Here is a 27,342-nt window from a genome sequence, read left to right as displayed (position 1 = left end):
AGCCAAACCTCTATCCATCTAAGTAAAGTGATCCCACCACCAAATTTTCAAAACAAAACCCAAGTGCAAGCAATAACTAGCCTAAAATCATCTTAACTAAAACAAAGTTAAATTATAAAGAGAGAGCCTGCTCTGAGCATCAGGAAGGCTAGGCTCTGATCTCCAAAAGTGGTTTGTGGTTACCTTTGGTTTTTCTTTCTTCATACTTCAAAAGAAATATTAGAGTGATAACACATTAATTTCTAGGCCCTAAAATCATATTCTAATTGGTCAAAATAGATTTAAATTGCAAAATCTAAGTTTTCACAAGTTTCTGCCACTTGGGCATCTCTATTTTGACCTAGATCTAACATTTTAGCTTGCTGAAATTTACTGCATAACTATGAAATTCAAGTTTGAAATATTTCTAAAGCATATACTTAATTAGGACTAAAATTTTGAATTTTTAGTTCTCCGGCAAAAACTTGCTATTTTTAGACATTTGGGGCAGCATATTCAATATTTTTAGCTCGCTGATTTGTAACTGACTTACTGCTGTAATTAGCTTATTAGTTCTGAATTTTCTGAATCATACTCTTTAAAAACTTATTTTCTTTTTCAATCTTGGTCAAAAGTTTATTTTTTTAGAAGTATTGGGCAACTATTTTTGGCTGGGCTAATTCGCTAATTTGTGGTTAATTCACTGCTGTAATAATCATATCAGATCTAAAAATTGCCTAAAGCAAACTCCCCTGGAGCCCTAAATTTGAAATTCTCAAGTTTTGGTGCATTTTGTTATTTTTGGGCATATTGGATATCTAGTTTGGGAAGTTTTCATCTCGCTGATCTGTCTTTACTTACTGCTGTAATCTTAAAATCAGATCTGAAATATTGCTGAATACTGCATCGTAAAATGTGCCTAAGAAGCTAATTTACATTGCTGGTTAATTTGGAAATTTTATACTTCAATGTGTTGAGTAATTTTCATTATTTGGAGTGGTTTATGCACTGCTGTTATACATTGGTAAATCTGAATTTTCTAAAGTAATAGTGCTGATATAAACTGTCACAAGTCTGTAATCAACATCTTGATTGACTATTGTTAGCATTTGGCATCTTGGGCTACTTGGTATTTTGGTATATTGTTGAAATTTGCACATCATATAGGTTAGTCAATCATTTAAGCAGCGGATGTCCATTCGGTCATTTGGTTTCAATTCATAAGAAGCAAGAATTTGTGACTCCATTAAGGCACTGGTCTCATAATAGAAATTAAATCATAATCTTGTTTAATTTCAACCAAGTGGCCAGGTCATTCATCCATGTCTCCCAAGTAAGTTGATTCTCAACTTTCTTTCCTTCACTTCATTCCATAGGGACTACCCCGCATAGCCTGCTGTTGGGAGACAACTAGAACGGAGTGGGCGGGGATCAGAGTGACATCCCCCGTCCTGAGCGTTGTTGCGGTGCCTGGACAATCTTGGCGACAACAGGATGCATACTAGGGTATACTCTGTCAAGTCCCAAATTTGATGGTAGGGGAGGATACCCAACTTGTCATAAATGACAAGGATCACACACACCCTATAGTGACAATAGGCTGGATACTCAACTTGCCATAAATGACAAGGATCGCACATCTTATTGTCTAGAGTTCCCTTAACTCCAGGAGCTCTCTGGCTCAATTCCTCTCCGTGGGAGCTCAAACAGGGGGGGAGAGCATAGCTCAGTGTCGTCAATCAGTCCAAGCTTCTCTCTGGAGACCAAGGACTTCCTTTCGGCAAAATCTTGGTGAGAATGTCAACAACTTGCTCATCTGCTGAAGCCTCACTGCTTCAATAAATCAATGTCGGAGCCTCATTACTCTCTCTGCGCCATAGTGATATCTAATCTCAAAATGCTTGGACCAGATATGAAAAACGTGATTCTTTGAAAGTCAGATCCCACTCTTTGTTGAAGAAAGTGTAACTAGGTTTGGTCTTCATAATGACACGATCTTTTTAAAAGATGAAATAAAAGAAATGAAATTATTTTTGTTTGCCTTGCTACATGGGCTTCATGAACAAGAGGTTTATTTGTTAGTCACTCCCATTGAGAGCCTTAGGATTTATTATTGAGTCAAAGAGTCAATGTCATATGAATCTCCTCTTCTTGAGCCTATGTTTAATGTATACAAGTCTATAGAAATGCCTAGAAGCCCTCCAAAGACAAGCACAATCCCTCTTGAAGAAGTTGGCTTGCAAATTGAATTAAAGGAAGATCATGTCGGCTTGCATCAAAAGACACATCTCTTGACACTATCATGTTGACTTAATATGTGGGTCAAACTACTATAAATACCCAGCTAGGGTCTTCGCAAAAGTGCAGAGAATAACTCAAATTCTTTTGAAGTTTCGGAGGGCAGTCACAAAAAGATTTCGGAGGTCACAGTGAAGAAGTTTCGGAGGTGTGTCCACTGTCCAAGGATTCAAATCTCTGTGTTTTTCGGACGGGTACCACAAAGAGGAAGTCTCGTCCTCCTCACAGTCCTGATGATCATTGTCTCGACATACTAGATGCAATCACAGTCTTGGTTTATTTGTGTTAAGGAGGATCTAGGTGATCCCACAGTGATACACTCTCGGCTTACACAGTGACAGTCTCAACATAGTTGTGAAGAGGAGGATCTCGGTGATCCCACAAGTGACACACTCTGTCTCAGAATACATTCTAGACACAATGATGATCTCGACATAATTGTAATCATGATCTTGATGAAGACATAGTTACAAGGTCATGATCTTGATCTCGGTGCAACTCTCATGTGTATATATACATATCTCAGTGAAGAGATCTCATTGTTATGATCAAGATCTCAGTGGTGCAGCAATGATGCAACAATGATCTTGGCGCAACAATGATGCAACAGTAATGATCTCAGTGGTGCAGAAGTGAAGGCCTCGGTGTTGCAAAAGTGATGAATTCAGTAGCAGTGATGATGATCTCAGCAATAACGAAGAAGAGGATTGGTGTCTTGGTCTTGGAGTGGCTAAATAGGTCAAGGGTCATAGTCTTGGTATTCGTCAATTGGAAACACTATAAGAAGAACTTATGCGGGTTTTCCTCTCAAAGAGTGAGAGGTTTTGGCCCTGGAAGAAAGCCAACATCTTGTGTTCTTGTCTCTTTTGTTTTGATAGCTATTTAATGAAGTAAGAAAACACACTCTAATAATATCAAGAGAAGATTGTATAAGAAAAAGTTAAAAGTACCTCACAAACAGTTATCATGGCAAGAAGAATCTCATTAACTTAATTCACCCTTAATTCTTCAACACTCTTAATAATCCAATGTATCATAATCGTGCCCAACACAACTCTCTAAAGAGCTTTTTCAACCATACGACCTTGGAGTTAGTCATGCTAGCAGCAATTTGCTTTGCCTCAACCGTACTCAAATCAACAGACTTCTGTTTCTGGCTCATCTAGGAAATCATAGCAGACCCTAGTCTACAACAACACCTAGATGTGCTTTTCTTGTCAACAACATTTTTCAGTCTCGGTCAACATTGATGTATCCATCGAGTTTCTGATAATGTGTCTCAGTCCATGATTAATAGTTTCATGTAAATTTCTGAACACGTGTTTAGTAGCAACCCAATATACATATCCAGGCTCTATCTGGCTCATGTTGCAAAGCAAGAATTCATCTGACTGCCAGCTCATCACGGGATCCATCAAATCTGAATCTGAAGAGTAGTCTTTCTCAACTGCTTAAGTATAATTCATCATGCCAAGTTTTCAGACAACATATTGTTGAGAAATCTAGGACAACTAGGTTAGGTGATTTCTCTTACTTTGATAATTGCTTGTGATGTATTTAACTTGATTAGCTTCTTCTTGCACTTTATTATTATTAGTGTTCTTTATCATCAAACAACAACCAAACAATAAAATCAAAGAGACAATAAGACACAAGATGTAGGCGATCAGCCAGGGCCAAAACCTCTCCAACTGAGAGGAAAACCCACAAAAATTCTTCTCTTCTTATAGAACTTCAATTGACGAATTCCAAGACCTATGACCCTTGACCAAAACCCTCCAAGACAAAGTCAAAACTTCTACAATTTCGACTTGCCCATCAGATTCTTCTGGAACTTCGACCTACCCAACACATTCTTCTGCAACTTTGATATGCCCAGCAAACTCTTCTGCAACTTTGACCTGCCCAGCAAATTCTTCTGCAACTTCGACCTGCCCAACAAATTCTTCTGCCCATCAAATGTAGAAACCCTAACACGAGAGAGAGAGGCCCAAAAACTTTGATCTAGTTCTTCTCCTTCCTTTTCATCCTTTTTCCAGCGTCTATTTTGAGAAGATCGAACTTGCTTGACTGTGTCACAATGAGGTCGAGTTCCTTATTTATAGGCTTGTGAGGGGTACGAATTGTGTTGAAAAATCTAGGGCATTCAATGTTAATAATTTCTCTGCTTGATAATTGCTTGTGATATCCTTGTTCATCTTTTTTTATGATCTTTTCACTTTGTTAACTTATTAGTGTGTTCTTTTCTTCAAGACAATTATCAAAGTAAATAAAGTCAAGTGACACAAAATATAGGCTTCTCCAACCAAGGCCAAAACCTCTCACCTCTAGAGAGGAAAACCCGATAAAATTCTTCTTCTAGATCTTCAATTGATAAGTACCAAGACCATGACATTGACCCTTGACTCTAGTATCCTCTTCAAGAACCTTGTCACCAACCTTGTATTTTCTTGTCCTTCCTTCCTTTTCTTCTTCTAGAGAAACTTAGTCTCTACTTCTTATGCTGCACCTTCACTATTTCCCTAGAGAATCTCGGCCTCTAGGTCTTCTAGAGAAACTCAGTCTCTACTTTTCTATTCCAGAGGATTCCTTCCTTCGCTATCCTAGAAGAAACCTATTCACTGCCTCCCAGAAGATTCCTTCTTCACTGCCCCAGAAGATACTGCTACCCCAGAAGATTCTGCTACCCCAAAAGAATCTACTTCGTTGTCCCAGAAGAATCTGCTACCCTAGAAGAATCTACTTCGCTGCTCCAGAAGATTCTGCTTCGATTTACCCAGAAGATTCTTCCTTCGATACCCTAGAAGAGTGTCCTTTTTACCTTAGAGAAAACCCTTTCTTACTGCCTCTTTTTTGCACTTCTTTCTGCACTTCTTCGCTGGAATTGAGTTCGAACTTGATGCTTAGAATGGAGGCCGAGTTCCCCTACTTATACCCCTCTTCTCTGGGTCTTTAGGCCGACTTGATAGCTAGATGTAGGCCGACTTGTTCTGGCAGCTCCTTTAATGTTTGTAGGCCGACTTGAAGAGGTTTGGTGACAAGTTCTTTGGAGGATACTTTACATAGACAAGATGACCTTTTACAAAGTGTAACATGACTTCATTTACATGACAATGACTCTTATATTTTATGACTAGATGACAAATAAATCCTAAAGACTCTCAATGGGAGTCTTGACTCAAAAACAAAATCCTTGCTCATGAAACCCATGAAGCAAGTCAATATAATAATTTTTATTTTTCTTATTTACATCTCTTTACATAAAATCATAATTACATCTTTCAACAAATTGCTCTCTTTAGGCCGTCTTGATCTTTGTGCCATGACGAGGTCTTGGAAGGCCTTTTGATTCTATTTTGACTCAAATAAATTTTCTTTACAATTTGTAACATGCCCAAATGGGTCTTCAATATATGACAACGACTCAATTGACTTTATGTCAAACCTAGAAGCACTCAATGGGTGCTTGACCTAAAAATAAATTTCCCTTGAGCATGAAACCCATGCCTCAAGAATAATAATAAATTTATTTTTCTCATTTCATTAAATACATAAAATCACGATCACTTATGCCATTATGAAGACCCAACCTAGTTACATATTTCAACACTCCCTCTTAACTAGGGAGGTATTCATAATCCATACAAGTTTCTTGGACATTCTCAATTTGAAGAATTGTCATAAGAAGAGTCGGATTGGTAACCCATATGTATAGCATCATATCATCCAATATTGTTAAATAACAAGGCCTTGACTAACATCTCTATCTCTCCACAAGATCAGAGAATAATGCTGGTGAGACCAATGATTTATAGACACCCTCATCATTGTCTCTCTCGGAACGCACCCCACTCGGGTTCTCTCAAAGTATGCTCCACTAGGACTATTCTTATCTTGGATTTCCAGTCCTCAAAGAATATCGTTCCTCTACAACTACTCTTATCTTGGATGCCTTACCATGTCCTCAAAGAGTATCAGATGCCAAATGCTTACCCGATCCTCCATTCTTTTTTCCCAAGTGAAGACAAGAGTGATGTGTCTATCTCTTCCTCTCAACTAGTGAGAATATACCCATTCCTATAAAGGAATGTTCTCAAGCTCCCTCTTATCCAAGGACTTTTCCAGGCTCCCAGGGACTTGCTTCCAAGCTCCCTCTTAGCCAAGGACTTGTTTCCAAGTTTCTACCAAGTTAAAAACTTGTTTCTAGGCTCCCTCTTAACTCGGGACTTGTTTCCAGCAACAACTTTTTATTCATTGGTGGAGATCACGGGACCTTCAACTGCTTGTAGCTCTCCTCCATTCGGTGTCATGAATTTTATCTTTAATATTATGGAGCCTTCGTCTTGTAGGGCATCAACCATCCATCACTTTCCTCAAGTCAGTCATGTCATCATTCCTCTTATCAGAAAGTGTTTTTCTAGTCCACATCCGACTTTCCTTCATACAATTACCTCTTCCACATCATGTTTCCTTTAGGATCTTCTATCCCACCACCTAGATAACCAGATTCGTCCTATAGGCCCCACGAATCTCGAATCCATCGTGTCCGACACGATTCTCTCGAGATTTGTGTCCAAAAACCATGACACGTTGTGTCCTATTTTGACACGTCGAATCTGACTGCGTGTCACGATTTTGGCAGCGTGTCCTGTTTTGCAGGACTCATTAGACGGCAAAAGTGACCTGCACGGGTATGAAAAGGCCGCATTTGGTCATTACAGCCATGCATATTTTCATTTGGCAAGCGTTTTGGCAGCTTAATGATCAAGTCTAGGCCCTAGTATTGATATGCTATTCATGGTAATGTTAAATTCTTAAAGTAAAAGTGACATTCTCCTTAATCTTCATTTTCATCCTTTTACTTAAATTTTTAACATTACCATGAAATGACTCTGGATGTTTGAGAGTGGTTCCGGCCTCATTGGATTTCATATGGAGAAAGTAGAATTTTAGATTTCATTCAAAATCTAGCAGACTTATCAGTTTTTCAGGATTTTAGGATTGGGGGATTGCAATGTTTCCATTGAATTTTGTCATGTATTAGGGTATGGAACTTGTATTTAATCAAGAGCACCAATCCCTCTATGTACCTTGATGTTAGTGACATTGGTTGTCAAACTCCTGTATCATGACCCTCCTAAAAATGTACGCATCACTCAAACAAAATCTTGACTTGACATGTTATGCTTGTTCTATCTTATGTTAATGCTTAAAGGGTGATATTAATGACAAAGATCCCTATACAGATACAGTGGTAATTACAAAGATACCTCTGGATATTAATGCTTAGAGGGTGATATTAATGACAAAGATCCTGATTTTCCAACAAGACTAAAAAATTAGACATTTCTCGTGGTGGCAAGAGGGCCAAGCATAAGAAATAGATAATAGATTGACATGTATTTGAATTTTGTGTGTACTATGCATGCTAATAGCTATAGATGAAGATCTATATTTGAAATCAATAAATTTGTATCATTAATTAAAATATGTGTAAGAAATATCTAATTTTTAATATATATATATTTTTTAAAATATATATATATATATATATATATTTTAATAAAATAATATATAACGAATCCTACGTGTCATGTTCCGGGGGGTCAACGTGTCCGAATCCGACACCACGAATCCCAAATCCTACGAATCCCAAATCCCCGTGTCAGGTGACTTAGCCCACCACATGAGTGCTAGTTGTAGACAACATCCACAACTCTTTTTCTGGTACACTTGCATAAACGCATCCATATGTTATTCAAAAATCAAAGAGAACATTAAATCAAAATTACCTTTTGTGATGGCCCTTCATCATGACATCTGTTTGCTTGCAATATTAACATCCCGCACATATATTTGACACATCTCCAAGATATACAATGTCAAGGGTCTCCTTTTCCAGACTTCATTAGGGTCTTCATATCTTTCCCATGGAGATATCATAGTCAAATCTTTTAGTCATTAGATTTTGATTGACTTCTCCATAGTTGCATCTTTCATGATCTCTTCCTTTCTTATTCACACATTGCTTCCTAGGAACTTCTAATCATAATTCCTTCATTTTTATCAGCCACCTCATTTTCCATACGAGGACTTATTATGTTGATTTCATCTAGTCAATATGTGAACCATGCCTTTATGCATCCTTCCAAAGGAGGAGATCCCTTTGTCTTGATCATGCTCATGAGGTGGAGCATTTATCCATGCTATCTGCAACTATATGACATGACTCAATTTATTAAACATATGCATACATACCTCTTTTCTCCTTTGGTCATCTAGACTTCCTTCAGTAGCTTCCTATCCTTGATTGAGAGTGCTTCAATCATCTTTGACATGCTGCATTCTTTTGTCATCTTACCATCATTCTTTCAAACAATGAATCCCATCCAAAGTGGAATTCTCAGCGAGACATTTGCTTCTCCCAAGAGATGAACCTTCCAATGAAGATTCTAGCTAAGGATCCTGATTATCCTCATCTTGCAAATGCTCCTTCCCAATGATGTAAGATGAGTTCTATACTAGATGACTCACTTCTACCCATAAGTACTACTTATGCTTTTAATGAGGTTATCAAGAGCTACTTCCTTCTAATAGTGACTGCCATAAACTTCAACTATCTTTCAAGCTTCCCATGAGCTCTTGCTTTCAATCATATACTATGATGCCATCCCCTAAAATGATGCATCCTATCATGCTTCTAATGCTTCCTACCATGATAGCTATATTTATAGAAACTGAAAAGAACTAGGTGGAGAAGACTTATCTCAATCATAGTAGAGATCTTTTACTTCTTCCTTCTTGGATTTCTTCTTTTCAGCTTCTTCCACTTCTTTAGTGATATGGGTTTTTTCCCTTCCTCTTTTGTTGTCGTCCTTCTTGAGCTTAGGACAATCTCTCTTATAGTGCCCATATCCATGGCATTGAACCTTCACCATATTCTTCTTCCTTTTCTGAGGAACAAATTTCCCAAACTTTCCTTTCCTCTTTGCCATGGCAGCATATGCTTGAGTTTGCTCGTTTGATCCTACATCACTTTTTGCCTTCAACTTGGTTTCTTCAATTTTGCATAGTGACCACAACTCATTGAATGGAGTAGCTTCCTTCTTCCCATAAATGCTTGATGTAAAGTTACCCCATTCCTCTAGTAGTGCATTAAGTACTATAGTAGTTGTTTCCTTGTCAGACGTTATCTCTCCCAACTCTTGCAGTTGGTTCCTTATTTCAGACACCCTCATAAAGTATCATTCCTTCTTCCTTTGATATCATCATCTTGTAGAGCTTGGTTCTTAATGATATCACTTCTCCTGCAAAACTTACGGAGAATAATTCCACGAGTTTGTCGTAGATGTCTTTTCACTTTTCCAATTTTGCTACATAAGGATTTTTTGAGCTGTTATTTCCTTTTCATGTATTCAGTGAGAGCTTGAACTTCTTCCTTTGGAGGTTTAGTGACAAAACCCTTAACATGCTCAACGACTTCATTTTCTATGAGGATCAAATCTATCCTCTTCTTCCATGCAAGAAAGTTTGACAACCCAACCAATTTGTTGCTCTCCTTGCAAAATGAAGTCATTTTGATAGATTCAAATATAGATATAAAGATACTTACTTGTCAAGTGAAGATGCTCCTTGATGTTAATATCTTCAACTTGATGCCTTCTTGATTTTGATGATGATAGAAGATGTCTTCCTTCAAAAGTGATCCTTCAATGAGAGGGAGATCACCTTGATTCCTTGATGATGATGATTACGCTTCTTCCTGCTTCTCTAGAATGTAGATACTTTTAGATGCTTCAATGTGTAGTTCTTCTATGGATGAGCTAGGGTTTTTAGGTCTTCTTACAACTTCAGATTTCAGCCCTTCTTCATATTTTAGGCTTGCTGTTGCAAGACTGCAATTTTGGCTTCTCCTGCAGAAACCCTAGGTCACATGTGTGGTTGGAATATGGACAAACTTGCCTCCTTTTGACTTCGCTTGACCTTGACTCCTCTTGACAATTTGGCTTGCTAAATAGTCCTTCTTTAACCCAAACTTTGGCTCCTTTGAGTGACTGCAATTTTCGGTTTCTACTGCTGCAGGATGATGTCCTAACTTTCGCACATGTGGAGGAGAATTAGCCCAAAATAGCGCAGAAAATGCTTCGCTCTTCTTTATTCTTCCTTCGCTAGGTATAAGGCTTCTTTTTCTTTCTTGACCGAACACTTCTTGATGCTTCTTAGATTCTTTTCTAGTGCTTCGACCCTTGAGTGTCCTTTAAGTCACCTTTCCTTGTCTTGACACCTTAGCTTTGATACCATGTTGAGAAATCTAGGGCAGCTAGATTAGGTGATTTCTCTTACTTTGATAATTGCTTGTGATGTATTTAACTTGATTAGCTTCTTCTTGCACTTGATTATTATTAGTGTTCTTTATCATCAAACAACTACCAAACAATAAAATCAAAGAGACAATAGGACACAAGATGTAGGTGATCAACCAGGGCCAAAACCTCTCCAACTGAGAGGAAAACCCACAAGAATTCTTCTCTTCTTATAGAACTTCAATTGACGAATTCCAAGACCTATGACCCTTGACCAAGACCCTCCAAGACCAAGTCAAACCTTGATTCTAGCAACTTCTGCAATTTCGACTTGCCCAACAGATTCTTCTGGAACTTCGACCTGCCCAACACATTCTTTTGCAACTTCGATATGCCTAGCAAACTCTTTTGCAACTTCGACCTGCCCAACAAATTCTTCTGTAACTTCGACCTGCCCAACAAATATTTTTGCCCAACAAATTCTTCTGCCCATCAAATGTAGAAACCCTAACTTGAGAGAGAGAGGCCCAAAAACTTCAATCTAGTTCTTCTCCTTCCTTTTTGTCCTTTTTCCAGCTTCTATCTTGAGAAGATCGAACTTGCTTGAGTGAGTCATAATGAGGTCGAGTTCTTTCTTATTTATAGGCTTGTGAGGGGTATGAGTTGCTCTCTTTAGGCCGACTTGATCTTTGTGCCATGAGAAGGTCTTGGAGGGTCTTTTGATTCTATGTTGACTCAAATAAATTTTCTTTACAATATGTAACATACCCAAATGGGTCTTCAATACATGACAATGACTCAATTTACTTTATGACAAACCTAGAAGCACTCGATGGGTGCCTGACCTAAAAATAAATTCCCCCTGAGCATTAAACCCATGCCTCGAGAATAATAATAAATTTATTTTTCTCTTTTCATTAAATACATAAAATCATGATCATATATGCCATTATGAAGACCGAACCTAGTTACATATTTCAACACATACTTCCCTTAACAAGGAAGTCCTCATCATTTCTTTGATACTCTTATGGTCTCAAGATGTGGATCACTTTGTGTTCAGAGGTCAACTCCCTCTGGCACTGATCTTGCCAAAAATTGATTTATTAGCATATATAAAACCAAAATATTAAGGACATACCTTCAACCTTGAAGAGAGGTCAGGGTTTGCATTAGATGTCCATCAATCTAGGAATGCCAGGTCCAGGGGACTAACTTGAGTCCATATGGGACTTTCTTCAATCTGTAATCATGAGTCTCATCTCAGGTGCCTCAAATCCTTGAGGTCGCCTCAAGTATGCTACTCCCTTAAATATCACGGAGGAAACCATCTTCAAATACATCTGGCAACAGGTACTAGGATCTCATCACAGTCCTCTCCCTCTGAGAATATCTTCCTTGTCACAGTTGAGCTTCATATTGCGGACGCATCTGAAACTACTGCATCTTTTCATTTAGAATGATCCTTGCATGAAGGACATATTGTCTCATCATCTTATCAGACGGTTGCATTCAACCTGACAGTCTGCTCCCTTTGAATAGGAAACCTCTTCAATCATAGACATTAACACGAGAGATAAGATCCTTCCTTCAAGGTTTGAGCTCTTGTCCATTTATCAAGTGCCACTCTAATCACGGGATGGCTCGACATTCTTCTCAATCTTGATATAAGGGACTTAGTCCCCAAATTCATTAGATGTACCTGTTGATCCTAGAACAATAGCAAAATAAATAAACATAACGAAAGTGTACTTGGTGATGAGGCAGGACTGGCTTTCTTTTCAACATATGAGAGTGGCTTCTTCATTATCCTGCATCAACTCCCTCTTGGAGCTAATCCTACCTGCATTATTCCGCATTATGATGATCCTAAAGATGGATCACATACTCATCCAAGAAGTTAACGTTTCCAAATACTCGTGCAGGAAGAATAAACATTAGTCTAGGAAAAATCAATTAAACAAGAATATTGTCACATAAGTCTTGAGAGTACTTATCTTTAATGAGGATTGTAGGAAGCAATTAGCTCCCTCTTGGCCCTGCATTATGGACCATCAACCATATGTCAATGTCGACTGTAGAAGAAGAAATGTTTCCTCTTGAACACCACCTGTATATGTGATCTCTTTCATCGACAACCATGCCCAACTTATCAATGTACAAGATGATCACTGGATCTGTATCATATCATCTCCTATTGGGTAGGAGACAAGTCCATCTAGGGTTTCTCTGAACCTGTCATAGTTACTTGAATAACTGAATGGATTCTTATATCATATCATATCATGAACAATTTTGAATCATACCAAGCCTTTTCCACAACAAGGCCACTCCTAGGGTTTCTCCCAAACCCTAGCTTCTATTTGCAAGAACAAAGGACTTCCCTAGGGTTTGCTTCAAACCTTAACATTCTTTTAGGTCTATGCCATCTTCATCCTTTTCACTCTCCCAACTCCATCACAGGTGTCAACGAGCGTGATCTTCAATGACTTTTCTTCAGCACAACTCTGATACCATGTTAAATTTTTAGGGCTAGATTGTTCTCTGTTGAAGATAATTACATTTTCAAACTTTTCAACATTTTCATACATTCACCCCATAACATCATATCATCATTATTAGCAATTATGTAGAGAGAACATTAACATCAACAATGCAACAGAACAATAAGAAACAACAAAAGAAAAGCATACACAATAGAGACACCAAGATTTAGGTCAAAGACCAAGGCAAAACCTCACAAGGGAGAAAACCCAACCCGATTCTTCTTCTATTATATTTTCATCAAATGTTCAACTGAGATACAAGGAACAATAAGAATGAGATACATACATCAAGCCTCCTAGGGCCAACCTTGTTGATTTTTGGTAGCATCAGATGTGCTCTAAGTCTCAAATTTTGCAGGGAGGCTTGGGCACATGTATTCCAAAGAACCCAAAAAGCGTTTTGGCAAATTGCACCCAGAGACAGTTTTATTAAAATAATTAATTATTTTTAATGGGTCCCTAAGTCTAAACTTAGGAAATTAAAATAATTAATGGGTATTAATCTAACTGTGGGTGTAACTTCTAGAAGAAGACGAGGATCAAGCATAAATGATCTTAGCCATTGATTAGCTTCTATTCTGGTTCGTTGAATGTCAACGAGAAGATTATTTAAGGAGGCTTGAGGGTCATTTGGAGAACACACAGAGTGTTGATCAGTGAGATCGAATCGCTGAAGCTAGAGGTAGCGTAGTGATTTCGTAGTGATCACGCAGAGGGGCAGAGAGAGTTTTCGCTGGAGGATTTTCTCTTGAGCCAAGAATACTTAGCAGAGAGGCAAAGAGACACACAGAGGAGGCAACACAGTGGCCAGAGAGGGTGATGCAGAGCCAGGAAGGGCTCATGCAGGGCCCACGCAGAGCAACACAGAAGCCTTCCACTCAGAGGTCCGAAATTTGCTGAGGAGGTTGACGATTTGAGTCGGGAGGGCTGGTGTTAGCTCTTGAGAGCAAACCGATCTAGCAAAGAGGTGACATAGTGCCTTAGAGGTTGATGCAGGCCCACGTAGTAACTGCGTAGGGGCAGCGCAGAAGTAGCTGGGGACTCGTTGGTTCAGCTGTTGGATCAGTTGGGACTTGCAGTGTAGAGTGAGGTAATCTCACTAATTTCTTCTGCCGAATGATACTCTTTGTACTGGATTGCTATCAAGGCATCCAGAGATTGTATTCAGAAATAACTTCTGCTTAATAATAAAAACCCTCAGATCTGTTGCATCGGTTTTGCCGCAATGGGTTTTTCCGGGGACGTTTGTCCAAAAATAACTGTCATTTGTGTTGTATCTTTCTCTTGTTCAGTGTCTTGTTTCAACATATTATTTAAATGGTGTAGGTTGCAATGTATGTATTTCAATGATTGCCGTAGGAAACTGCAAATAACTTGTTCATGTAAATCTAACAAGTAGGAGAAATATCATGAGTTGCTGCAGTAGGGATTCCGGTTTTAGGAATTTTCACATGGTATCAGAGAAGTGCAGGTGAAGCAAGAAGAACAGTGCCAGAGAACCCAACGCTGAGCAGAGAAGGAGGTCGAATAACTGTAGGAGGCTGCAGTTCGAATCCCCAGAGGGATTGCGCAGTCCAAGTCAGGAGGGTTGAATTTTCGAGGAAAGTCTCTCTCTGAGAGAGTTGACAGAGAGAAAAGGCTTCCAAATCAAAATTCTGCCGTGACAAATGGAGCAGCACTATAGATTCAACGTGAGAAAGATCTGGTGGGACGCAGTTTTTTTCGGTAGGCAGATTGCTGGGCTGAAAGACGTCAGAAGAGAGGAGGAGCACAGCGAGGGAATTTTTCCTCAGTAGACTAATTGCCAAGAAGTCTGTTTTCTTGTTGCCTGAGTAGTAGCAGTAAGAAACAGAGAGGAGCAGTTTGACATTTTCGTGGTAGAGATGGCAACCAGTGGGCTGATAGATCAAGACAGGTTGGATGGGACATCCAACTATGTCATCTAGAAGGAAAGGATATCATTCCTTCTAGATGAGCATTCTCTCAAGACCTATGTCGATAGTGTGGTGACTGTGCCTGTAGATCCAGATCCGCTGAAGAAGTACCAGGCGAAAATGGTGAAGGCCAAGAGGATGATCCTTGATGGAGTTAAGGATCACGTGGTTTGTCACGTCGCTAGCAGAGGGACTTCTAAGGAGATGTGGGATGCCTTGGCAATGCTGTATCAAGGATCTTTCGAGCAGTGGAAGATGTACTTAGAGTAGAAACTGAGATCTACATAGATGCAGAAGGGGGAGCACATAGATCCGTTCCTCACAAAGCTTCAGGAGACCTGGGACGAGTTAGCAGCTGTGGGGTCTACACCTCAAGGTTCCGAGATGGTGAGACTGGCCCTAAACTCAATCTCAGAAGAGTGGCAAGTCTTTGTCCAGAGCATCCTGGGCAGGGCAGCTTTGCCAAACTGGGATAGTATGTGGGAAACTCTCAAGCAGGAAGAGCTGGGGAGAGATCTAGTTAAATGTAAGCTTGACAGAAGCAGCAGAAGTGGGTCGAAGCCCAAGGAGGAGGAACAAAATGCAGTGTTTGCATCCAAGGGGCAGCAGGAGCAACGGAGGCGGAAGGACGTCTCGAAGATCAAATGCTTCAGGTGTGGTGAAATGGGTCACTACGCAACACAGTGTCCTCTTAGGAAGGACAAAGATGAGAAGTATGATCTGAAGGCTGCGCTCGCGAAGATCGAGGAGGAGGAGTTCGCCATGATAGTCGAGATACCTCCAGGAGGGAGGTGGGCTGATTTGGAGCTATAGTTCGAAAGAGCTACAGATGGGCAAGATCCTTGAGGGGTCCACCTCGCGGATCAATACCTTGCTACAGGAGCCCAGATCAGCAGTGGCAGGATGGACAAAGTGTCAGATGGTGCAGAGGAGTGTTGGAGCGACATATGCAGTGGCTAGAATGCCAAGTTTGAGCAGCGCAGTGCAGGGAGGCACAACGCAGTAGCAGCAGTAGCGCAGTGCCTTCAAAGAGATAACATGGGACTAGTAGCAGTGAGATCTTCAGCATCGAGATGCATCTATGCTGAACATTTGTTCAATAATTTGGGATGTTTTTCCGTCGCTGATGCAGTAGCAACAGCAGTTTGCAGTGCAGGAGCAGTGCAAGCAGCAACACGGATGCAAAAATTCAGAGGGCGTTGTAGTACGGATGCAGTGTTGACAGTGGTAGTGTCAACAACAGTACAGTTGCAACAATAACGTAGTAGTTGGTGGACAGCATGTCAGACATCAGCATTGCAGAGGACGATGCTATGAAGACAGGGTGATGCTTTAGTGGGAGGCATTGCTAGAGCACATTCCTCGCTAAGAGGGAGTGTTGATTTCTGGTAGCATCGGATGTGCTTTAAGTCTCAAATTTTGTAGGGAGGCTTGGGCACATGTATTCCAAAGAACCCAGAAAACGTTTTGGGAAATTCCACTCGAAGACAGTTTTATTAAAATAATTAATTATTTTTAATGGGTTTTTAAGTCTAAACTTAGGAAATTAAAATAATTAATGGGTATTAATCTAACTGTGGGTGTAACTTCTAGAAGAAGACGAGGATCAAGCAGAAATGATCTTAGCCATTGATTAGCTTCTAATCTGGGCCGTTGAATGTCAACGAGAAGATTATTTAAGGAGGCTTGAGGGTCATTTGGAGAACACACTGAGTGTTGATAGGTCAGATTGAATTGCTGAAGCTAGAGGCAGTGCAGTGATTTCGTAGTGATCACGCAGAGAGGAGCAAAGAGAGTTTTTGCTGGAGGATCTTCTCCGGAGCCAAGAATACTCAGCAGAGAGAGACACACAGAGGAGGCAGCGCAGTGGCCAAAGCGGGTGATGTAGAGCCAGGAAGGGTTCACGCTGGGCCCACGCAGAGCAGCGCAGAAGCCTTCCACTCAGAGGTCCGAAATTTGCTGAGGAGGTTGACGATCTGAGTCGGGAGGGCTGGAGACAGCTCCTAAGAGCAAATCGATCCAACAAAAAAGTGACGCAGTGCCTTAGAGGCTGATGCAGGCCCATGCAGTGACTGCGTAGGGGTAGCGCAAAAGTAGCCGGGGACTCGTTGGTTCAGCTGTCAGATCAGCTGGGACTTGCAGTGTAGAGTGAGGTAATCTCACTAATTTCTTCTGCTGAGTGATATTCTCTGTACTGGATTGCTAGCAAGGCAACCAGAGATTGTATTCAGAAATAAATTCTGCCTAATAATAAAAACCCTCAGATCTGCTGCACCGGTTTTCCCGCATTGGGGTTCTCCGGGGACGTTTGTCCAAAAATAACTGTCATTTGTGTTGTATCTTTCTCTTGTTCAGTTTCTTGTTTCAGCATATTATTTAAATGGTGTAGGCTGTTGTGTATGTATTTCAATGTTTGTCATAGGAAACTGCAAATAACTTGTTCATGTAAATCTAACAAGTAGGAGAAATATCATCAGTTGCTGCAGTAGGGATTCCGGTTTTAGGAATTTTCACAAACCCAAGTCAGTTCACAACTACGTTTCTGAACTGAACGATCTGATCTCTGGAGAGCTGTTGCCATAAGAAGTAACATTCATGTCATAAGGAACATTATCACTGTTACATGAACTGCCATACATCCCTGTCCATATACTGCCACTGTCATAATGATTTGAGGTGACTGTCATCATTAGGTCACTTCCATATCAAGGGTCACAACCATACTAGGTTTCTACCATATCACTGTCACTGTCACTGTAATTCACCACTGTCATGAAAGTCATTATCCTATCACTGCCATCAGGGTCACTGCCATGTCATTGCGATACAACAATGTCACTACCATATCATTGCTATACATCAAGGGTTACAACCATGCATCAAAGGTTACTGCCATGTAGATACATTACAAAGGTTCGGTCACATATCCAAAGCACTGTTATGAAGATCACCGTCACATATCAAATAGGATCTGCCATCACTGCCATACCATCATCAAAGAGACACTGTTACACATCTTTGTCATAAGGCTCTAACACAAATTCATTGTCACAACTGTCAAGGAACAAGGTCACTGTAATGTCAAGGTTACTATGATTCATTTGTCATATACATCTAAGTCACTGTCATCAAGAGTACTACTGAAGGTCACTTTGCCATCATAAGCAAAGGTCACTGATATGCACTGTCATATATGTTACTGCCACACTTCATTAGATCACTGTTATATAGGTTACTCGTTATACATTGTAGGCATGCATCACTAATGTGAGAACACGACCATATATATATTACTGAATCATCGCTTCAAACATTACTGCTGCAAGCTCAAAATTCACAATCATAAACTAGAGTAACAACTATATTATCATGAGGATGTTGTCACAATTATGTTTGCCAACATATGTTACAGTCATAAACAAAAGTAATTTCTGTCATAGATTCCATCCCTTATTACTGTCATTATTACACAGAGATAGACAAACTACAAAGATACATGCTAGCCTCTTGAGATAGATGTGAGCCATAGAAAAGGTAACGCGAACCACAACGAAGACAAAGCGAGGCACAAGGAAGATAAAGTGAGCCACAAAAAGGTAATGTGGGTCATAGAGAAGGTAGTGCGGACCACAGAGAATAATGAGCCTCAGAGATACGACCCACAGAGAAGACAAAGCTAGGCACAAAGAAGATAAAGTGAGCCACAAAAAGGTAAATTGTGAGCCTCAGAACGATGAGCGAGCCTCTGTAATACGAATCTCAGAAGAATGTGCGAGCCACTGTTATAATACCAGAGTATAGCGAGCCATGGCGATATGCAAATCACTGAAATAATGCCACAAAGTATAACGAGCTATGGTGATATGTGAGCTGCAAAGATCATACGAGCCACAAATATTGCGAGTTGTGTGTGTCCAAAATGAGCCGCACCAATTGGCTATATATAATCATTTTGGGATGTGGCTTTTCACATATGGGAGCCAACATGTACTTCAAGGTGGCCGACCACAAAAATATAATTTTCCTTTTGATATTAATTAAATATATATTTAACGCATGCCATGACGAATGCTTGCCCAACTCAATTTGTACCACATTAGTATTTCTTTATCATATTTGAATTTTCCTTTGACCAATGATGGGCTTTCCTTGGAGTAGATTGGGTTTCTATGGTGAAATTCGTCCCATAGCTGCCCCAATTTTCAACACTGATCAATTTTTGTAGAAAAAAGATACCACTTTCCTACTACATTCTTTTAGATTTGAGATTGTTGCGGTAGTTTTCATTGTGTAGAGAGATATTTTGGAGATGCAACACATATTTTTAAATATTTTGATGTTTTGGAGCAACCATTATGGTCCATCATTAGTAAAAGAATTCACTGCAGGGATCTTCTTTGAGTGTGGTAATCCAATTACATTTCATCTTAATATTTCTAGTGTGCTATCCTCTTCGTGGTTGGGTCAACCTGGGGTCCAATCATGAATATATAAGCAAGTTGTATTAAGCCACTGGGGACCTTTGGCCTTGATCCTCTCCCTGTCTACTTGAGACTCGTGTTAGACTCACAAAATTGAAAAATATATAAAATAAGGCGTGCGATGCATTTCATTCTACATATGATACACATAAATACAAATCATAATCACCCTTGGTTTCATATTCCAAGAGGTCTTTTGGATTTCTCACGACTGTTCATGTTCACTTGAGGCTTTTCACCTTATGGAAAAATCCCTCCAGTGAAATACAGCAGCCATTACCCTATAATAGTAGAGCAGTACAAGCAAATTCTTTTATACAGTGATTTTTAATTCCCTAGGAATGGAAGTTTGTGTACATCCTGTCATGAAAGCATGGACGTAGCTGTCCTTAATGACTGAAACAGGAGACATAATTCAGATTATTGGTAGTGTTGCTACATCAGTCCCTGAACACATTGTAATCATCATTCTTTTATGCAGTTGTTAGCATTGCTTAAATGAACCTATCAGTAAGGCCTACGTAAATTCATATTCAGCAGTGTTAGCACTCACTTTTCTACCTAGACAAATAAAAGCTCTATAATGGAGAAGGCATGAAGCGTTGCAAGATGTCAATGAACAAGTTAAAGAAGAGAATCAAGGGTTGAGGAAGATAATAAAGCTTCTCAAACGGAAGTTGGATAGCCAATGAGGTTTCCTTGCCAAAACCATGTTTGAATGCGTGGAACATTCATCGGGCTGAAAGAGAAAACTGCCAATAAGAGTATCAAGCAGTTTATAATTTTTATGTTAAACACTGATTATGAACTATCATGTTTATGTTAAACACTGATTATGAACTATCAATGTGAGGTTCTGTCATGGCTTCCCATTTTAGGTTGTGTCAACAAAAAGTATGTTACTTACTCTGATGTAATTGACTGTTATCCTCATACCATATGCTTGCACCTCAAGATTTGATAAGAGGGACAAATGGAAGGCATCCTTGTTTGCAGCATTAGCATGGTTCACTGTAATGGTGCTCTATGGAGGTTAAAGCTGTACCAGCAAGAATGACGGCAATTAACCGCATCACAAGCCAATTCCACTTCCACGAGAAAAAAAATTAGGTGTATTATCTTCTATGTCACTCACACTACCCACTGAAATAAATCTTAAGAACATGGCCTTTACATCTCATTTTGTCCTCTTAACAGTGGCCCCTCTTGAATGCTTTTCTCTTTCGATGGATACCATGTAACAGGAACTCCACCAAGAAACTTCCACTGATTTCTGCATTGCTGAATAGTCGAATGGTTATAGGAATACTGCACGGGTTTAGTGCTGAGAAAAAAAAAGTAAGAGTTGCTAGGGCATCATTTGGATCCTGTTGTTGACACCATCTAGAAATGGGACAGAGGCACAGAGCTGCAGGAAGAGAGAAAGTAGGTTTGTGCTTGAGCAAAGTATATGCCTCTGCAGCAATGCCGAAGAGTAGTTGGTCTTTTGCAGTAGACAGCAAAACAAGTAGGTCGGATCAGCAGGCAGAGAAAAAAACAAACATGAATGAGTAGGAACAAATCTCCAGAGAGAGTAGGGGAGCGCTGAGTAGAGAAATGCAGAATTGGCTGAGAGAATGTCAGGCAGAGTAACAGCTGAGGAAAGGGCTAAGGAAATGCTATGCCTGAGCAGAGCTTAGATCTGACAGGTTCTGATACCACTATTAGAGTCACAAAACTGAAAAAGATATATCATATAAGGCATGCGATGCATTTCATTAAACATATGATACACATAAATACAAATCTTAATGGCCCTTGGTTTCATATTCCAAGAGGTTGTGGACTTCTCATGACTGTTCGTGTTCACTTGAAGCTTTTCGCCTTCCTCTCAAGTGAATGATACAATTTCACATAATGCTCGTAAGGATTATGTTTTCAACAACTTGAATGGAAAAGTCACAAAACCCTTGGATCCCATCCTGTTCGAGAGCTCAGGCCTGCCGCTCGATTTCCTGATGAAAGCCCTACCTGAGAACTGCAATATGACATTCTTTACTTCTTCCCGAGGAACTTCGGTGTGCATCTCTCCAGATCTGGGTTGGATACATTGCACCTCTTGTTTTATTTTGTCACCTTGGAGACCACCTTTGGAGCGGGTATTGCTGCTATCCCAGTTTGATAATGAACGTGCTAGGTCTGCTGGGAGGAAGGCCAATAGAAATTTAGTCGGTGGATAAAGTGCAGGCTGATTAAGAGGATCCTGATGAATGGTCTGAGAGGAAAGCAGTGGGTCATAATGCAAGCAGTTGATGGAATGTCCTAGCGATGATTTAGAAGGGAGATCATGTGGTATCGTTTGAAGGAAAAGAGTGAATGCCAGGATTTGTTGTGGTCTCTGCTGAAAGAAGTCAGAAAAGAGTCCCTTGGGAGGAGCAAAGAGTGATGAAGAGGTACAGGGTACAGGGTAGGGATCAGGAGCAGGTGGTGGTGGGTGGCCAGAGGCCAATACTGATTTACAGTCCTAGGTCATGATTTCTAGAGTTTGTTCATGTGCATGTTAGCACAGTTAACGTTGATAGAAATTAGGAATTTCCAGAATTTGGCAATATGAATGGAATTCTGCTCTTCCTGTTTTGTATGGTTCTGGAGCTAGCATCATATTTGGTATCATAAAATCATGAACATACATACAAAATAACTCATGTATTCAGTCTATAAGGTCCTTTAAAGATGTTCTGAAAGCACACTGAACTATCCCATCCTGTTGTCACCGTCTTGAATTTTGATGTGCTTATTTGTTATTCGAAGTACTATATGAACTATTTAAAAACAAGATGTTGTTAGCAGAGTTACTGAACGTTGATAGAAATTAGAAATTTCCAAAATTTGGCAACATGAAAGGAAGTCTGCCCTCCCTTAATGAGTGTTCTTAGACATCTATATCAATCTTTGCTAGCTAAAATGTATCTTAGCTGGTTTGGGAATACTGAAATAATTTAATTCCTGTTTGTAAGATTCAATTATTGGTATGCATGTTATGACTCTTTAATGGATGGATTTCTGTGCATTTGCGAGTTGTGAGTGATTGAAACAATGCTCAACTTAGTGTTAATATGTGGATTCTTGTACATGTAACAAAGAAAATAATTAACGAGTCTCAATTTTAATAGCTTTTTAAGTTCTGTGAAAAAGTGAAAGTATCATCATTGCAATTCATCACTGTTATCCTGAAATTCTTTTCTACATTTTGCATTCTCCATTGCACTGTGCATCTGTATAATAAAAATGCATAATCCTCTCAAAGAATGGATTTCAGGAGATTGCTATCTAACTGTCCAATCTGATATATTTGTGACTTTGTTCAGTGAAGCTGCTTTAAAGTTTAAACTTCTCTGCATCGTAGGCGTAATTGTGTAAAAATTCCTCATTGGAATCTCATGTAGAATTTATAGTACTGTGATAGGAAACCCTAAAGCATGTGCAACGTGTTTTGTGATTTTAGCGACCAGATTTGTTTTCTTGTCATTGTGTTACTGAATAATTATTATTGTGTCTCTGGGGACTTGAATTGACTCTTTCATCTCTTCCATATCTTTGTATTTAAATTTGTGCTCATTTAGGGAGTCAGGGTCACTCTAAATTCTTTCATTAACTTATTTCATCCATGCAGATTGAGGAAATGAGTGAGCTGTTTAAAGTTCAGATCAGCTCAGATCTAATTCGTAGGCTTCTTGGTGAGGAGGATCAAAAGCCCATCAGGAAACCTAAACCAAAGGTTGTTAGACCAGAGCATCCAAGTAATCAGGGCCAAAGGATTGAGCCCAAGCCTTCTGAGGAGACAGGAGGATGGCAGTCTGGATTGCCCTCGCTGCTCCCTTTAGGAGTCTTACCCCCTGTTGCTGACAAGGAGCTGGATCCTATTCGTAAAGTTATCAATGAGAGTGAGGGAGTTATAGACAAACTGCACAAGAAAGAAGCCAGAGCATTGGAGGAAGTTAATCGCAATGCGAAGGAACTCCGTGAGAAAGAGTACAAGATGCCTGAACAGAGGACTATACCCTGCTTAAGTGCAAAGGATGCCTGTGTACAGTGTTACAAGGATCACCCAGAGGATCCACTGCAGTGTGCTGAAGCTGTAAAAGCTTTTTCAGATTGTGCGCAGCGAGTTCAGCAGCAGTTTGTTGCTTCTGGACGATAATATTGTAGTGAAACATTGGTCGACATTTTGTTGACTAACAATTCATATTTTTCTGTTCAGAGTTGCAGATTGATGGGCAATGTATTTGAGCGTGTTTTGGCAAAGCAGAATTTCTTTGCCAAACCAACGTGAGTTGAAAAACCATGTGGTGATGTAATGGAATGCGAGCTATTTATTTTTTAAAGTTTCGAGGTGTACTGTTAACGAGGTCCATTCCAGATCATATAAACAACTAATCAATGGGTATATTCGATATTGTGTTTGCTACCATCTTGTTGGTTTTTCCATCATTTACCTAAGCTGTTTAGAATCTAGATCATTGTTATCTGATGTTTTATAATTCTGATACAAGATGTAAACTAAGACATTTTCTCTATGGTTCTCAATTACATGAAAGTTAAAACTAGACCTCATTGAAAATGTGAATAAAGTTGTTGTCAGCAATATGGTTCTTTGAATATCAATCTAAGTGTTCTAGCTCAGAGTAGAGCAATCAGCCCGATGGAAGCCACTGAGTGTTCTCCAGTTTGCATCCTGGGTTCAATTCTCGGGGGTTGCACTAGTCCACCTCAGGTGCCAAATCCTAACAAAGGCTGGGGCAGGTTGATGGTGGTGGTTGCAGGAGTGGATGCCTTGACCTGAAATCTGAAGTTGTCGATTTCCCTGCTGTATAAATTTTGTGGTTTGGAAAAATCGTGAACTTCCAAGTTTCAATGTGATTTGCCTGCCCTCCGCCCCCCAACTCGTGAAACTATCCATATATTGCAGGCAATACACCATCCTTGTGAGAAGGAAGCAACGGCTCGTTGGCGGCGTGAGAGACTATTGGGGCAACACTTCTTTTTGGGTAAAGGTTGACATTTGCTTCCTCATCAATTGTTAAGGCAACAAATAAAGCTATTAAACATATTTGCATGGGCGTGGTTATTGATCCCCTTGGGCCGACCTTGTACTCTGCCACACCAATGTTTTGGTGATGACGATGTTCACCTTTACAAAGAAATTGGATGTCCCTGTGTGCACAGTTGAAATTAAAAAAACTGTCCTCATCATTTCGACACCCACATCCAATCTATCTATTGAGCTTTCAACCTCAAAAGAAAGACAGCCCACCCACACTTCAGGATAACCATGTAATGTATCTGTTAAGAAGGTTTTTTAAAATAAAGTGCCCACCCAAGTCTAGGAATAACCATGAAACCATGGAACATACCTTTTAGGAAGTTTTCTCAAAAGAAAAGAGTTTCCATTGTGGAAGAACGATAATTGCTTAGTCCTTCCATGTGTTTTTTGGGTATATTTCCCTCGTTACATCATAATTATGTATGGAGTGTTCGAGGGCCATTTTCATGATGTTGAATAGGATGATACCTAAGGATTTCTTCAATTGTAGATTAAGAACTTTTTCAGATTATCATTGGAGCTATCTTTATTGTTTATTGGACTTTTGGCCAACTCAGAGAGAGGGTGGTATTCATGGAGGATGACTTGGCATAATAAATTTGTCACGTCTTTTTCGTTCCTTTCACTGTACTAGATGGATTAAACATGTTGATATTATTCGTGGAGGTTGTTTTAGTGGCATACAATGTATTTTTCATCTTGGTGTAGGCGCTGCAGCATAGTTGATGATTGTTGGAGAGATTTCCTATTGTATTTCCATTGTTCGTGATGTTTTAGATACTCCTCTCGCTTGGTAGTTGCATGATGGTTAAGTCTCATTCTTGGATGATGCGTCTTCTAACATGTTGGGGGCACTTTTCTATTGATTTGCATAGATATTATTTACATTTCACTGCCATTTTTTCGTGACATTTCACTTTTACTTGCATATATAGGCCATATTATGCCTATATTCCATCACATTTTCACTCCTAGAGGGTGTGAGAGTCCTTTCATCCATTTTCTTACAGTTTTTCTCTCATTTCAGCATTTTTTATTAATCAAATCCACACATTTGGTTGAGCCTTACATTATTGGTCTATTTATTTAATGGGTATAACCTTGATTGGTGCTCTATTTTTCGAGTTGCAAGTTAAAAAATGAAAAAATAGAGAAAAGCGAAAAATAAATAAATAAATAAATAAATAAATAAATAAATAAAAAGGAATAAAGTTTCACTAGGGAATACAACTTACCCTTATGTTGTACACCACTTAAAGGTAGCACTCCCATTTGGAAAATAGGTCAAGGCAACCTAGTTTAATATATATATTTGTCTATCTTACCATTTCATGAAATTTGTTAGGTACCTTATTGAGACCACAAAAAACATAGAAATATGCTATTGGAGAGAACCCTTCCACTGCTTTCCTAATTCTTTTCATAAGACTTTTTTAATGTGTTATCCCTCCGAGAGGAGCCCTTCACCAAACCCTGAATAAGGATGGAGCCTCCCAAAATAGTGAGATAAGCTACATAATTTTCTTTGGCTAACTAAATCCCGTCTCCACCAAATGCTGAATAAGGAGGGAAAAATCGTAAGATAAGCTACCTGATTTTCTTTGGCCAACTAAATCCCGTTTCCACCAAACGCTGAATAAGGAGAGAGTCTCCCAAAATCGTGAGATAAGCTACCTGATTTTCTTTGGCTAACTAAATCCCGTCTCCACCAAATGCTGAATAAGGAGGGAGTCTCCCAAAATAGTGAGATAAGCTACTTGATTTTCTTTGGCTAACTAAAGCCCCTCATAGAGGACATAAGTTTCAACTTGGTTATTTGTCATGTATTCTAAGTGCCATGAATACTTTGCAACTTTAACTTGATTGAGCAATAAAGCATCCCTCTTGCCCTTACCACTCCTTATGTTTTCTTTTATTCAAACCTTACACGAATTACTCATTCTTTTCAATTTTTTTTTTTTTTTTTTTTTTTTATCTATATGGTATAATAGTTTGCTCATATATCTTTTGCCTTGTGATAATATAAAAAATAAGTTACACTTTTAAATTTAAATAATAATTTTGAACTTGAATTTCTAATATGTTTTAAATTTTAAATTTAATTATTTTTATTAATTAAAATATTTTACAAATGAATCAAATTTCATTTTTTTTAAATAATATATATTAAAAATAATATTAAATAAAAACAATTTATATAAATAAGGCATAATTATAAGACTAATATATATATATATATATAATAAAAATATTAAAGCTAGTAGTTTAGAAAAATAGGTGGATTGTGGTATAACTTATAATATTAAGGAGATGCAACTTAACTATAATTTAAGTGTTTTTACAAGGTGGTGTATATTCTGGTTTTAATTTTAGCTGGAATATTTTTTTTGGTTGGAATTTGGTATGGCAAAATCTTAAATTTTTAGTGTTTTAATCACGATTTTAACATTAGAAATGAAATGAATTTGGCACCATAAAAAACCCTAGGGGGATGCCAAATTTCACAACTTGACAACTATAACCTGATTGTTAAAAAATTCCAAATACATTTAACAAAATCTACCCAAAAAAATTAACTTATTCTAGACAAAAATGTCTCATTTTTCAAAACCCTTATTAGATATTTTTAAAATAGCAAAACACTTATATTTAAAGTTATTATTTTTTTTTATAAATAAAATGTAAAATTCCCAAACATTATGTTGTAATTGAGATTTT

The 27,342-nt window shown here is 38.9% G+C and overlaps 1 protein-coding gene across 1 annotated transcript in view; it reads left to right on the top strand.

The window, feature by feature from the left end:
* The window catches only part of LOC149267304 (uncharacterized), a 101,652-nt gene extending 77,674 nt beyond the window's left edge, over window positions 1-23,978 (top strand). Inside the window, exon 2 of the mRNA XM_089398488.1 lies at window positions 23,194-23,978. Within this exon, the coding sequence (XP_089254614.1) occupies window positions 23,203-23,721 (519 nt within the window). The 5' untranslated portion in view covers window positions 23,194-23,202 and the 3' untranslated portion in view covers window positions 23,722-23,978. The remainder of the gene's footprint in view (window positions 1-23,193) is intronic.
* Window positions 23,979-27,342: the final 3,364 nt, after the last annotated feature.

This window comes from Pinus tabuliformis, chromosome 6, assembly GCF_031772625.1.
Source record: "Pinus tabuliformis cultivar Carrire ecotype Pingquan chromosome 6, CPIR1, whole genome shotgun sequence".
In the NCBI taxonomy this organism is placed as follows: Eukaryota; Viridiplantae; Streptophyta; class Pinopsida; order Pinales; family Pinaceae; genus Pinus; species Pinus tabuliformis.
The sequence above is the reverse complement of the archived record's forward strand: the minus strand, read 5'-3'. Positions and strand labels throughout refer to the sequence as shown.